The 15684-nt window shown below is 45.9% G+C and overlaps 1 protein-coding gene across 5 annotated transcripts in view; it reads left to right on the top strand.

The window, feature by feature from the left end:
* Positions 1 to 577: 577 nt before the first annotated feature.
* The window catches only part of Sik3 (SIK family kinase 3), a 180470-nt gene continuing 165363 nt past the window's right edge, over positions 578 to 15684 (top strand). For all 5 annotated transcript variants that reach the window (XM_048343895.1, XM_048343893.1, XM_048343894.1 and 2 more), the window contains exon 1: positions 578 to 867. In XM_048343895.1, coding sequence (XP_048199852.1) covers positions 595 to 867 — 273 coding nt within the window. In that variant the 5' untranslated portion in view covers positions 578 to 594. The remainder of the gene's footprint in view (positions 868 to 15684) is intronic.

The raw sequence follows: 15684 nt of genomic DNA, 5'->3' as shown, positions 1-15684 counted from the left end.
CCCCCCCTCCGCCCGGCCACCGGGCTGCGGCCGCCCCGTCCGGTGGCGATTCCTGCCTGGGAGGCCCGAAGGGCTGGAGTGGGACGCGGCCGGTCTCGTCGGTCATGAGGAAATCCTTTCCCAGGGAGGCTGGGTGTTTGCAGAACTGGGGCAGAGGTCACCGTGGGGATCCTACCGGCCCGGGGACGGCGAGCGTCCCGGCTTGGGGTTCCCCCCTCCCCACCCCAACCACCCTCGACGTCCCCCCAACTCCGTCAGGAAGGCTTGGAAGTCGCGGGCACCCCGGGCTTCTCGAGCCCGCTTCCCCAGAGGGGGGCACCCGGGAGCCGGCCGGCGCCTGAGGAGCAGGGACCCACTCGGGAAGGTCGAGCTCTCCGGTGAGGTCACCGTTGCCATGGCGACGGGCAGTGACGCGCGTCGGCACGTGACCCGCGGTTGCCATGACGCCGGGCGCCCGGCGGCCGCGGGAGCCCCGCCCCCCGGAGTGACGTCCGTCAGCTCCCCCCTCCCCCCCGCTCCTTTCCCGCCCCCCCTTTGCCCCCTCCCCCCCCCAGTCGGCTCCCCGCGGCCCCGGAGGTTTCACTGCACAACAAGATGGCGGCGGCGGCGGCGAGCGGAGCTGGCGGGGCTGCCGTGGCCGGAGCTGGGGGAGCCGGGCCGGCGGGCCGCTTGCTCCCTCCGCCCGCCCCGGGACCCCCGGCTGCCCCCGCTGCGGGACCCCCTGCGGCCGGCCCGCCGCGCCCCTCAGCCCCGGCCTCCCGCGGGTCCATGCCCGCTCGCATCGGCTACTACGAGATCGACCGCACCATCGGCAAGGGCAACTTCGCGGTGGTCAAGCGGGCCACGCACCTCGTCACCAAGGCCAAGGTACCGGCGTCCGGGGCCCCGACTGAGGCGCTGCGCAGCCCGGGCGCGCCGGGGGGGGGGGGCGGGCGGCGGGGCCGGGGCACTTGCGCGACCCTCCGCACTCCGGGGCTCTCCGGGGGGGGGGGGGGCGGCCAGCGGGGTCGTCCGAAGGGAGAGCGTTGGGGGCCCGGGTGAAGGCGGTGGGGGGAGCCCGGCGCGCGCGGGGTGGGGGCCGTCCGGGGTCGCGGCGGACCCGGGAGCGGAGAGGGGAAACTCCACAGCGGAGGGGCGCAGGGGGGACCCCGGCGCCGGGCGAGCGGCGGGCTCGAGCAGGGGCTCCTCGGGCTGCGTCCGAGGGTCGTGAGGGGCGATCGGAGCGGGGGAGCCCGGAGGACGTCCGAGACCCCCGAGGGGACGGAGGGCAGGGGTCCGGAGCAGGGGGCGGGGGGGGGGTGCCGGCGGTGCGGCCGGACTGGGGGGGCTTCGGAGGTCCCCGGGACGTCAGTCAGTCCCCCGGGCACGGAGCGGGCGCCGGGCACCCGGCGCCTCATGACCGAGATAGGAATCCGCATTTGATCACCTACGACTGATAAGGATGGAGGGTGCGAATGGGAGCCCGAAGGGGACACTGAGGCAACCGAGGCGAGAATGTGGTGCTGTGCGCGTGTTTGTGGGAGGGGGCCGGGGAGGGGATGAGAGCCGGAGGTCCCGGGGTGGGGGAGTGGGGGGAGGTGGTGGAGGGGGCGGGCTCCACGGTGGCACTAGCTGCTCAAGGGTTAACGAGTCCGGGAGCGCTGGGTGACCGGTTATTTTTAGTTGTCATCGGAGGGTCTGGAAGCGTGGGCTGTGTGGTAGCCCAGGGTGGGCTCGCGGGGGTGAAGGAGGGGGGTGGGGGGCAGGCCTGGGACCCAGGGGCCCCCTCGCCGGAGGACCGCGCACTCTTTGGGCCCTTCGGTTCCCAAGGGATTTGAGGAGCTGTAGTAGTGAAATTGGCCAAGGTCAATTGGGAAACCGTCTATGGATAGAGACAGAATTCCTTCTTTCCTTCCTTTCTTATTTTTTTTTTAAAGGAAATTTGGGGTGCAATTTTATATGTAGCCTTCTTCATTTGAGGATTGGACTAGAAAAAAGAGAGGAATCCTTTAGTTTTGCTCGACCCCCCCCCCCCCACACCTTCCTGTCCTTTTTGACTCCTAGTTTTTCTTCGCTCAGACATCTCACTTGAATGAGTACTTTTAATTTAGTCATTCATTCTATGTAAAACTGCAGTTTGTGTTCTCCCTCACACTGAGGGAGAACCCTTGCCGGTGCTGCTGCTTCCTACCAAAGCCTTCTTTTCCAGTTCCCCTCAGCCTAGTCCTGGGGTTATCACCTCCTACCTTCTTCTTCCTTTTCTTCTTTTTTTTTTTTTTCTTTTATGGTAATCAGTTCTTTTCAGAAGCCAGGGACTTATCTAGACCTTCTGTTACCTTGCCACCTGAGTTCCTTTCCCTGCCTCTTGCTCTGTCAAGGGATTACACAGGGTGGCCGCCTGGGTGGCTGTGGCCAATTGGCTGGGCAGTTTCACTTCCTTTTGAAGACCCCTTTCAGCTTTCTGGTCACTTTTATCAGTGGGCCTCAAGTCTTCAAATGACAAATGACACCCTCAGTTTCACACCCTTGTTGAGACTAAGCAGAATTTAATACTCTGGTGCATCTTCTCACTCCCCCCCCTCCCCACTAAGTATTTTCAGCCTTGCTTACTATTAGCCAAAACAAACAAATTTACAAATAATGTGCCTAGTTGCTTGTTTGGTTTGGGTTATTACCCCCCCCCCTTTTTGTTTTTCCTTTCCCTTCTCTAAATAATCACTTTGTGCTTCTGTGATTACTTTGCTCTGACTCTGGGGAATGGACTCCATGGACTTAATTGGTTGCCTGGTGCCTATGATTTACAAATTTTTGAGTCTTCCAGTCCTTAGATATACCAAAATATTGATTAAAAGATCTATTACAGGCAAGGTTGAATGTTTTTGTAAATGTAATTGTGAACAGTTGACTCTTGGCTTTATATATAAAAGAGAAATTTCTATCTTCAATAGTCAGCAGAGCAGTGCCTAATTATGGCTGGTCTGCCCGCTTTCTAATTTTCCTCGTGTGTGTGTGTGTGTGTGTGTGTTTGTGTTTCTCTGAGACATTGGTATCCTTTAGGACTGCAGCATTTAAACCATTGGCTTGTTTATAAACGGGTGTCACTGTTTATGTTGGTTTTTATCTTTGATCATTTGTGGTGTGCAGTTATGCAATTCCCATGTATGGAAATATTCAGTCTTGAATGAGTCTTGAATGGCTTGGACAATGAGTTGCATGTGTGAAGAGACCACACCAGCATTCATTTGTGTTTTTGTAGCAGTATGCAATTTCTTAGTTACAGTTACAAGTGCCCCTCTTTTGCCGGCCTACATTACTCTGAGGACTTGAGTGAAGCTTGATTCACAAGAAGCTGTCATGTGCTCTGGGAGAACCATGATCTGGAAGGGGTGCTCAACTGCTGACAGCTTAGATGTGCCCAGCAGCTGTTGACATAGAGAACGATGGCCTAGTCAGGCCATGGTTTGGTTACATAATGGCGGGGAAGGTGCCTAGGTACAGAAGTTGCAGAGGATGCTGCTTCTGTTATTCAGGTACGGAGATTTTTTTTCCTCCCTTTACACTGCAGCATTTATCTTCTGCAGTCAGGTCAGATGGAAGCAAAGAGTTACTTCTTTTTCATTGTTTTCTACAATGTAATAGTTTTTGTCTTTTAGAGGTATGTGGTATGTGATCTCTTCCCTGCCCCCCCCCCCCCCTTTTAGGCCACCTAATGGTTTTTTGTTTTTTGTTTTTTGGCAGTCCTGAGGCTTGAACTCAGGGCCTGGCCACTGTCCCTGAGCTTCTTTTTGCTCAAGGCTAGCACTCTACCACTTGAGCCCCAGGGCAACTTCTGGCTTTTTCTGTTTATGTGGTGCTGAGGAATTGAACCCAGGGCTTCATGCATGCTAGGCTAGCACTCTACCACTAAGCCACATTCCCAGCGGGAGGGGGGGGGCCTTTAAAAAATGTAACTGTATAAACATTTGACTCAGGTAATTCAGATGATGTGTGTTGGCTGAAAGAGGTTAGGTAATAGGTATTTTCTGAACTTTTGGGAAATATTTATGACCATCTTTTCTTATACAACGTTCTTACATGAACTTCTTTCATTTATTGGCTAAGCTACTGTATTTCACCCAACAAGAAGTGGTGAAGCTGGCCCTTCCCCAATTTCTGTTAACTCTTAAACATCCCAGTGTAGGGACCCTGGGATGAATAGGTCAGTAGAGAAAGGAAGTGACTTCCTGTTTGGTTTGGGTACTTTTGCAGCTTGGCTTCATGAGCTCAGACTTGATGTTAGAGCCGTTCACAGGAGCAAGTGTCCATCAGTGATGTGCTGTGCTCATTCTTTGCTCCATAGCTCCCCCTGTGTTTGTCCTACCTGTATTGATTCCCCCCTCCCTTTTTTAGGAACCTTGCCTAAGATTCTCTGTTCTTTTGTTAGAACATTATAAGGCGGCAACGGGATTTTAAAAAAAAGTTTCCTGCTCTCAGGTGGCTTACAGTTTCCTATGCCTAACTATACCTTCAAACTAGCTGGACTAATAGGAATAAAAAGGAAATTTATTTTACATAAGTTTAAGCAAGTATATGTGACTAAAAAGCCTTTGGCCAATTTTGTGTGTGTGTGCGCACGCTTGCGCTTGCTTGTTTGCTTGCTTGTGCTAGAGTATGAACTCAGGGTCCTTGTGCTCTTGCTTAGCTTCTTTGCTTAGTGCTGGTATTCTACCACTTGAGCTATACCTCCACTTTTGGCTTTTTGCTAGTTAATTGGGAAGAAGACTTTTGGGGATTTGTCTGCCCATGCTGGCTTTGAACTATGATCCCCAAGATCTCAGCCTCTTGAGGAATTAGGATTACAAACCAGAACCACTGGCACCCTGCCAGTGGCCAAATAGTTTGAAACTGTGATGTCAGCAAATACAAATCACTTGCCTATTTGAGGTGTGGGGTAAGAGCTTCGGCTGTGGGTAAGACCAACTTGTTTGAATCCTCTGCTGCTTACTAAAGTGGGATGATTTGGGCTTGTGAGAAGTTGCTTACTGACATTCTACTTGGGTTTCCGCACCTGTAAAATGGGTGGATGGCAGTCAGTACTGACCTCACCGGTTAGAGTATTGTAAAGTTAGGTAAGACAGTGTGTGTCAGGTTGCCAGCTCAGTGCTTGGCACATAGTAAGCATGTAGTAAGTGTCATCGTTCTCATCGCCAGCACCATCAGGTGTAACCAAGATGAATCAAGACACAGGCTCCATTTAAATATACCCTTGGGAAGAGAATATGACTGCATATGACTGGTTTTATGTAAGGTGGAAGCAGTCCTGATGTGTTTTCATGTGGAAAAAAAAACCCACAACAAAAATGAACAATTTTCTCCTATTTCAGATGCTACTTTGAGATATCGGGACTAATTCCTATGGGATGGCTGGTATCATGAAATTGTCATTTTAAAACATCTTTTCATTAAGCTTTTCTTTTTTGGTCAGTTGTGGGGCTTGAACTCAGGGCCTGGCCATTGTCCCTGATTTCTTCAGCACAAGGCTAGTGCTTAACCACTTGAGCCACAGTGCCACTTCTGGTTTTCTGGTGGTTAATTGGAGATAAGGGTCTCATGGACTTTCCTGCCCTGGCTGGCTTTGAACCACAATTCTCAGATCTCAGCCTCCTGAGTAGCTAGGATTATAGGTGTGAGCCACTGGTGCGTGGCTTTCATTATTTTATTTTATTTTATTTTTTGCCAGTCCTGGGCCTTGAACTTAGGGCCTGAGCACTGTCCCTGGCTTCTTTTTTGCTCAAGGCTAGCACTCTGCCACTTGAGCCACAGCGCCACTTCTGGCCATTTTCTATATATGTGGTGCTGAGGAATAGAACCCAGGGCTTCATGTATATGAGGCAAGCACTCTTGCCACTAGGCTGACTGCCCCTGACTTTTTTAAATAACATTTTTGAGAGTTGTCCAATGAAAATTGGCACTGGCTTTTACTTTGGGCTCAAAATTAATCCTCCTTTCCTCTATGTTTCTCCTCCTCCTCCTTCATTAAAAACATAATTTTATTATTATTAAAGTGTTGTATAGAAGGGTTACCATTTCAAGGTGTTGTATAGAAGGGTTGCCATTTCATAAGTCAGGTAATGAGTATATTTCTTCTTTAGGACAATGTCACCCTTTCCTTTGCCTTCCCCTAGTCTTCTTCATGTTTTTGACAGCATCTCATTATATATAGCCCAGGCTAGCCTCAGAATACTTCTGTCTCAACCTCCTGAGTGTTACATACCAGGCTCAGTTTTCATTGTAACTAATTTTATGTCACATTTATAATGGAACAATTGGTTTGCATGCAGACTTTTCTTGGGAGATTCACTTAAATTTGGTGGAAAATATGTTAAAATGTTCCTATAAGCTTAACACATTGGCCGCTGATTGTGGAGTTCCATGTCTGTAATTCTAGTCCTAGGGGAGCTGAGGCAAGAAGATGAAACATTTGGTCAGTCATAGTGGGGGACATAGAAACAAAAAACAAATTACAACAAGACACTTTTTTGTTGTTGTTGTTGTTGTTGTTGCCAGTCTTGGAGCTTGAACTCAGGCCATTGCCCCTGAACTACTGCTTCTTTTTGTAATAGGTTTTTCCTTTTATTAATTGTTTATTTTATTTTATATTTTTGGTTGGCTCAAGGCTAGTGCTATACCACTGGAGCAACAGCGCCACTGTGTATTTATTTTTGATATTTTGATGTTTTGATATATGGTACCAAGGAATTGAACCCAGGAGTTCATGCATGCTAGGCAAACATTCTACCACTAAGCCACATTCCTTGCCCCCTGAACTTCTGCTCAAGGTTAGCACTCTACCACTTGAGCTACTGAGTACTGAGATAAGAGTCTCATATACTTTCTTTGCCTGGGCTGTCTTCCAACCATGATCTTCAGATCTCAGCCTCCTGAGTAGCTTAGGATTACAGGTGTGAACCACAGGCGCTCAGCTACATTTGTGTTTTTACGCAGTGTGCTGTGCTACTTAGAAGGACACGTTTAGATTTTTTAATGTTGAGATCAAACCCAGGGACTTACGTATGCTAGTCGAATACTCTACCAGTGAGCCACATTCTGAGCTAGATCAGGATTCCTTCTTTCTTTCTTTTGCTGGTCGTAGGGCTTGAACCCTGGGCCTTGGTTGCTGTCCTTGAGCTCCTTTTTGCTCAAGGCTAGCACTCTTCCACTTGAGCCAAGGATTGACTTCCTGCCCTTTCTGTGATTAATTGGAGGTAAGAGTTTCTTGCATGGGCTGGCTTGTAACTGCAATCCTCAGATCTCAGCTTCCTGAGTAGCTAAGATTACAGACGTGAGCCACCAGTGCCTGGCTTAGGATTCTTTTTTTTTTTTTTTTTTTGGCCAGTCCTGGGCCTTGGACTCAGGGCCTGAGCGCTGTCCCTGGCTTCTTCCTGCTCAAGGCTACCACTCCGCCACTTGAGCCACAGCGCCGCTTCTGGCCGTTTTCTGTATATGTGGTGCTGGGGAATCGAACCTAGGGCCTCGTGTATCTGAGGCAGGCACTCTTGCCACTAGGCTATATCCCCAGCCCTAGGATTCTTAACTTCAAATGTTACACAGAGAAAACACTTTGCCCCTGTGACCCCATTCCAAAGACTGAGCAGCAAGGACGTGTGTGCGTGTTTTCCTGCAAATCCATTTCATGAAGAGAACAACTCAAAGAGGGCCGAAAGCCTTATATTTACTTTTAAGAAAGTTCAATGAAGCAGATGAGGTGGTGCTTGTGCCCTTTATTTAAAAAGCTGGAAACAAGATTCATTGGTAAGTGGTAGAAAGAGTTACGTCAAAAAGAAATTGAAAGCAACATTTGTATGAGATACATTAGGGAAGATAGTCTAGAAGTGGCTGTTGAGAGATGACTAAGCTCATTTTGATATAGTCATGTTGGGGTTGCTAGCTGTGGAAATTCTGTGAAGAGTTGAGACTGATTAGTGTTAACTAGTCTCTCCAGAGTCAAAATATCAGTATTCTACTTTGCACATCAAAGATGTTTATTTTAGCATTCTGATTTTGGTGCCAGCTCCCTAGAAAGTCATAGATCTGGCTCAAGCCAGGGGTGCCCAGACTAGTTATTTCTGTGCCAGAAGTGTTGTTTTCATTTTCCAGGCATCAATCTGGCTAATGTTTTCTAGATCATGGCATAAGAGGAAATAAGATGAATGCTTTGAAGAGAAAAATGTTCTCTACTCCCCAGTGTCCAGATTGTAAAAACACCTAAGACACTTCTGTTATGAGATAGAGCCTCTCCCTCATTCATTCATTCATTTGTTCATTCATTCATTCAGAACATATTTATTGAATGCAGGTTTTTTTCTCCCCAGTCCTGGGGCTTGAACTCGGGGCCTGAGCACTGTCCCTGAGCTCTTTTGCTCAAGGCTATAGCATTCTATCACTTGACCCACAGCGCCATTTCCAGCCTTTTCTGTTTATGTGGTGCTGAGGAATGGAACCCAGGGCTTGGTACATGCTAGGCAAGCACTCTACCACTAAGCCACATTCCCAGCCCTTGAATGCAGTTTTTTTAGGGGTCAGATTCTAGTCTAGGCTCTGGATCACACCAGTGAAGAAGAGAAACAAAAAGTACAGCCTTTCTGGAGCATGCTTTCTCATAGATGTAGGCGCACGAGATGTATAAAAATATCCAACCCATCCCAACCCAGACTTGTGTAGTGATGAGGAATATGAAGAAAATGCTTGGGTGGAGGCCATCAGGGGTAGGTGCTGTAGATGGAGTGGTCAGGAAAAGCCATGGGCAGGGTGGTGGTGTTGAACTAGGAGCAAAAAGCTAGTATGTAAAGTTTTGGAAGACAGAACATTCTGTGCAGAAGGTATGGCAAGTGCAAAGGCCTCCTGGCGTGGGGTGGGGTGGCAGAAAAGAACTAATCATCTAAGGTTCTGTGTCCCCATCTTGTGAACGTGGAGCAGGATGGTTAAGATTGAGGTCAGCTAGCTAGATAGAAAGAGGCTGGGTCACATAGGCCTTTATGGGCCACTCTTGGAATTGGATATGAAACAGGATTGACATAAGATCAGAGCACTGATACCACCTGATTTATGTTTCAGAAAGTCTTGGAACCGTATAGTTGAAAGCTGCTTCTGCCTTCCCTTCTGCTCTTTCTAAAGCTTGAACTCAGGACCTGAGCATTTTTTTTTTAAGCTTAAGGCTAGCACTCAAGCGTTTGAGTCACAGCTCACTTCCAGGTTTTTGATGGTTAAGTGGAGATAAGAGTATCATAGACTTTTCTTCCTGGGTTGGTTTTGAACCTCAATCTTCAGATTTTCACCTTCCAGGTAGCTAGGATGATAGGCATGACCCATCATCACCTGGTTTATTGTTCTTGGTTTGGTGCTAGTGTCTGTTCTGACCTCACCTGTCAGGTGAGTCCCTGGCCCCTCCTAATATTGAGTAACTTGACCCTTTACTGGTGTGGTAGTATAGTTAGTGTCCTGTGGAAGATCAATAACATTCAGGGGATGAGATTTATGTCCTATTTCTTGGGCCTTTGTCCTTATATAATAAATCATTACATGGTCTAGGCTTTGTTTTTGAGAAGCTGTGGCAGACTAGGCTGAATTTGCTTGGCAGGCCTCCTTTTGGAGCTACTTAGAGTACAGTCCCACAAACTACAGAACTGATGGATGAGCCATCATGAAGTTATGTGAGGAACATATTTCTGTTCCGCAGGTGTGTGATCTGCATACAAGCAGTTACTATCACTGATCAGATTTGGCTTTTCAAAGAGGGAGTGGAATTGTGAATACTTAGCTCTATTTCCCAGAAACTGATTAGGAAGGAGAAGCAAACCTCTTGCCTGCTTAAGTTTGTTTGTGTGGGCTGAGCCACTCAGTTGGATATTTTTGCCAGTTATTTAAAACTAAATGTAGGTTTTGATTAGGAAGTTTTGTTTCAGTTCTAATGCTTACTTCCCAGCAGTATGCTTTCTTCCAGTCATGGCTAGAAGAATGAAAAGTGACAAGTTAGCCATCCACATTTCATATTTCTTTCTTTTTCTCCCATTCTGGGTTTCTTTTGATCTTCTTCTTCTTCTTTTTGCCAGTCCTGGGGCTTGAATTCAGGGCCTGAGCACTGTCCCTGGCTTTTTTTTTTTTTTTTGCTCAAGGCTAAGCACTACCACTTGAGCCACAAGCGCCACTTCCTACTTTTTCTGTATATGTGGTGCTGAGGAATTGAACCCAAGGCTTCATGCGTCGTGCTAGGCAAGCATTCTACCATTAGGCCACATTCTCAGCCCCTGTCTTTCTTTTTTGTGACACTGAGAATTGAATGCAAGACCTTTTTGCACTTTGCACTTGCACAAGTACTGTACCACTTGACCCATGTCTCCAGCTCTGTTTGCTTTAGTTCTTTTTCACCTGGGGTCTTTTGCTTCTGTCCACTCCTGTCCTTAGGTTGCATTCTTATTATCTTTGCTCTTTAGGTATATCCCACCACTCTTGGCTTGTGGGTTGTTGGTGTGTGTGTGTGTGTATGTGTGTGTGTGTGTGTGATAACTTTTTGCCTAGGCTGGCCTCAAATTTCAGTCTTCCTACTTCTGCCTACCTGAATGCTAGGATTCTATGTGTGTTCTTCCACATCTAGCCCTAACCACATTTCTTGAGACTAAATTTTTTTTTGGAATAAAAACTTGATTTTAAATGCTTTTGAAATAGAAATAGATGACATATTACACAAAATTCAAAAAGTACAACAAAGGAGTATCAGTGAAATCGTCATCTTACCTTCACTCCTATTGTCTTTCCCACATAGTGCCTTAATTTTGTCTCTAAACAGTTATTAAAGATTTCTCCAGATAACTAAATGCTATATGCCATTTATTTCCTGGAAAGACTTGGACATACTTGAAATCTGTACAAATCATTTTCCTTCAAATTAAAAAAATAATTTCTATTGCTTGATAGGATGGTGCAGTATAATAGCTTAATGCAATGAAATAAACTGTTAGTATAACTTCATATGCATTAAGTGGATACTTAATGCTTATCTTAGGCTTATTTTTTTTTGTTTTTGTCTTTGTTTTTGAGATAGGATTTCCCTGTGTAGTCTTTGCTGGTCTTAAACTCATCATTCTCTTGCTTCTGTCTCCTGAGTGCTAGGCGTATAAGCAGGTACCCCTATGCCTGGCAGAAATTTGCTACTTACCCTCCCCCCCCCCCCGCCCCTTCCCATAAGGGCTTGAACTCAGGGAATTGGGCATGCTAGGCAAGTGCTGTGCCACTGAGCTAAATCCCCAGCCCCCAAAGTCCCCTGCTTCAAATGGCAGGTTCTTCCCCTGCATTGCTTTCCTTGGGCTAATGTAGTTAGTGTGCTGAGCTCATGCTCCACTTCCCCTCTTCTGCCTAGGAACCTTTCTTCCTTTGGAGGTCTGTGAGACTGTCAGGCTATACTGGCTTGTCCTGAAATAACTTTTCACTACTTGTTGAGTTGCTTCGTTCTCTTTTCTGTGTACCAAGTGATCTGATTAAATAGAAAAAGGTGAAAACCAAAACACAAAATTTTCTATTATTGACCAGTATTTTTGTTGTTGTTGTTGTTTTGCTTTGTTTTTTTTGGTTCTGGTCCTGGGCTTGAACTCAAGGCCTGAGCACTGTCCCTGAGCTTTTGTGCTCAAGGTTGAGTCACAGCTCCATTTCTGCCTTTTTGTAGTTGATTGGAGATAAGAGTCTCAGGGATTCTTCCTGCCCAGGCTGGCTTTGAACCTTGATCCTTAGATCTCATCCTTCTGAGTAGCTAGGATGACAGGCATGAGCTACCAGTGCATGGCTGGCCAGTAATCTTAATGAGTTACTTTTCATTGGTTCTTACATGTGCCAGTGGATTTTTACTTTTAATTCAGTAATTCAGCATGTATTTGCTATGTCATATCAATGTAAAACATAACTGCTGATACTAGAAGATAGGCTTTATTTATGTATTTATTTATTTTTTTGGCCAGTCTTGGGCCTTGGAATCAGGGCCTGAGCACTGTCCCTGGCTTCCTTTTGCTCAAGGCTAGCACTCTGCCACTTCAGCCACAGCACCACTTCTGGCCGTTTTCTGTATATGTGGTGCTGGGGAATCGAACCCAGGGCCTCATGTATACGAGGCAAGCACTCTTGCCACTAGGCCATATCCCCAGCCCCTAGGCTTTATTCTTGTCAGGGCAGACAAGGGGTTAAGTTAAAGGAACAGTCAAATGCTTGTAGCTTCCACCAAATAGTGGAAAGAAGACAAGGTGTTAAGCATAATAATAAAATCTTTTACTGCAAGAACACAATCTATTTTTACTGTCTCCTTTTACCACTTTCCCCCTCTTCTGATTTTAAAAGTAACTTTTTTTTTTTTTTTGGTCAGTTCTGGGGCTTGAACTCAGGGCCTGGGCACTGTCCCTGAGCTTCTTTTTGCTTAATGCTAGCACTCTGCCACTTGAGCCACGGGCCACTTCTGGCTTGTTCTGTTTATGTGGTGCTGAGGAATCAAATCTGGGCATGCATCCTAGGCAAGCACTCTACCACTGAACCACATTCCCAGCTCCTGATTATAAAAGTAACATTTTACTTATAGAAAAACTGGGAAACTTTGGGCTGGAAATGTGGCTTAAACAGTAGAGGGTCTGCCTGGGAAGCATGAATCCCTGAGTACAGGCAGGAAAAGAAAAGAAAAGAAAAGAAAAGAACCTTTGGGAAAATTCAGAAATTAAGTTGAAACAAGAGGCCGGGTGCTGGCATCTCATACCTAGCTACTTAGAAAGCTGAGATCTGGAGAATTGAGGTTTCTTGCCAGCTGGGCAAAACATTTTCTGTATTCCACCTCCAAAAAATAACCAGCAAAAAGCAGAACTCAAGGTATGGCTGGACTATCAGGCTTGTAGGTGCAAGGTTCTGACTTCAAAATCCTAGTACCGATTAAAAAAAAAAAAGGAGAAACAGGTCACCTATCATCTTGCCACTCAGAGGTAGTAATTATTGATACTGTGAAATACTTAACTACAGTGTATACGTTTTTAAATAGGATTCTATTGATACACTGTTTTATCCCTTCCCCTTTGATTATTCTCATCACTTGAGAAGATTAATATGTATCAGTTTTAATGGATATATAACTTTCCATGACAGTCTTAATGTTAATTTTAGAACCTTTTCCAAGATTTAAGATTTTTCTTATTTGTTCATTTATTTTTACTTTACAAGTTCACTATGATAACTATTTTGTCTGTGTGTCTGACGTGTTTCTGATTTTCTGCTCTGGGTAGATTGTGGTAAGTGAGATTACTGGGCCAGAGGGAACACATGCTTGCAAGACACCTGATATGTGTATTGCCACATTGCTTTCCAGAAAGATTGCAGCAGTTTGCCTCCACAGCAGTGTGTAAGAAGCCAGTTGCACAGCCAGTGCACAGGCTGTCTTATCTGTCTCCCCTTCTGCCTGGGTTGGTATGGGGGTGGAGGCTTTTAAGTCACTACTTTGCTTCTAAGCCTACTGCCATAGGTACGGTACAGGGCAGAAGTGGGTTCATACAATTGCCTACTCCGTTTTTTCCCTGAGCCAAAACTGCAAGAGGAAAGAAAAGAATAAGTATGTATCTGACCTTTGACTTGTTTTTGTGGAGCATTATTTTCTTCTTATCTTTCACAGGGGACACAATTTCTACACTGGAGAAATTGCTGAAGGGAAGAGAAGAAAGGTTGATGAGAGATAGGATGACTATCTGAGCCCTTTTCTTTCTCTTTTCTTGGTCCAAGATTGGGACTTGAACTTGTTACCTGCCACTTCACTTTTACTCATTGGCTAGGCCTCTACCAACTGAGCCATGCTTCTGGCCCCTTCTCTGGCTCTTTAAAAAATTGTTCTTTTTTGGAGGGGAGTGGTAGAAAAAGTTTTGCTGTGTAACTCAGATCACCTGGAAGCTGGGTTCTCCTACTTCCATCTCCTAAGTGAGGGATTATTAATGTGTGCTACCATGTAGGGCTTCAGTTTCTGTGATGTTTTTGATCACTTTTTTTTTTTTTTTTTTTTTTTTTTTGCCAGTCCTGGGCCTTGGACTCAGGGCCTGAGCACTGTCCCTGGCTTCTTTTTGCTCTGCCACTTGAGTCACAGCGCCACTTCTGGCCATTTTCTGTATATGTGGTGCTGAGGAATCGAACCCAGGGCTTTGAGTATATGAGGCAAGCGCTCTTGCCACTAGGCCATATCCCCAGCCCCTGATCACTTGTTTTGAATCAAGATACAAGCAAAATCTATAAACTTGTGTGTATGTGCGCGCACGCGTGGGCGCGTGGGCACATGTATATGTATTTTGCCAGTTGTGGGGCTTGACCTCAGGGCCTGGGTGCTGTCTCTGAGCTTTTTTGCTCAAAACTAGGTTTCTACCACTTTGAGCCACAGTGCCACTTCCAGTTTTCTGGTGGTTAATTAGAGATAAGGATCTCATAGACTTTCCTGCCCAGGCTGGCTTTGAACCATGATCCTCCTGAGTAGCTAGGATTACAGGCGTGAGCCACCAGCACCCTCCACATAGGTGTTTTTATATACTTTTGTAGTATTTATAATATATATGGCATTTTGTCCATTCATATTAGGGTTTGTATGAATTGAATTTGATAAAATTCAGTGGTATTAAGAGCTTAGTGAGGAAACAGTCTAAACTCTCTAGTTTAGAAGTTTGTATCTGTTCACTGCCAGTGTAGTGTTCCATGGAAGAAGCTGACATTTTCATGTAGTAAGTTCTTCTGTTTTTGGCAGAAGAAATCTTGCTTCAGATGCCATGAGAAACAGAATTGTTTTTATTGTGGAAGACAGGAGCAGCGCTGTATGTTTTTTATTAAGATTAGTTGGGCACCTGCAGGATTTCTTACTTCTGTCTTTGCTTCCTGCCTCCTGTTGTCCTTTGCTTCTGTCAAAATGTTCTCATGTTGCATAAGCAGTATTCTGACAATGGATAAGGTTTTCAGTCACTCATTTTTTAAACCCTCAAAGTAATGTTTTTAGTGATTATGTGTCCTTGGCTTTCTCTCCATTCCTGCATCAACAGTGATATTGTTATTCTAGTTCCTTGGCCTGTGGTCCAGCTGTATTCTGACCATGATCTTGTGTCCAAGTCAACTGCAGAATAAACGACTTCTAGATATGTAGTAATTCTTGGAGGCAGTTAAATGTTGGGATGGTACTTTAGCATATCTTAAAGGGTTTTACAATCCTTGGGAAGAAAATAACATCCTTGAAGCATATTATGCGTTATTGGCCTCTGACATTAGAAGAATGGCCTGTGATTTTAGCCCTTGCCTCCTCTTCTTTCTTCCTCCCTCTGTCCCCAGCTCCATCCAGTGCCCTGCTTTAAAGGTGCTCCAGAAAGGGTAGACTCATTCACTACCTTTGAGTGGATCAATGCTAATTAACCATTTTGGGTTCTTAGCTGTTTTAGGCCAACAATCTACTTTTGGAGTAGTATTAAAATTTGAAAACTGCCTTCCGGTTAGTTGCTGTTACTTAAATTCATCTTCCACCTTGCCATCTGTTCTTAATATGGGTTCCTTGTCAGATTCATGAGTTACAAATATTTTTCCCCTTCTGTGTGGATTGTCTTCTTAGTTTTGAATGCTGTACAAAACTGATCAAATTTGATTCTCTAATTTATTAATTTGTACAGTTATTCTAACTCTGAAATGATATGGGCATAG

This window comes from Perognathus longimembris, chromosome 3 (assembly GCF_023159225.1).
Source record: "Perognathus longimembris pacificus isolate PPM17 chromosome 3, ASM2315922v1, whole genome shotgun sequence".
Classification (NCBI taxonomy): domain Eukaryota; kingdom Metazoa; phylum Chordata; class Mammalia; order Rodentia; family Heteromyidae; genus Perognathus; species Perognathus longimembris.
The sequence above is the reverse complement of the archived record's forward strand: the minus strand, read 5'-3'. Positions and strand labels throughout refer to the sequence as shown.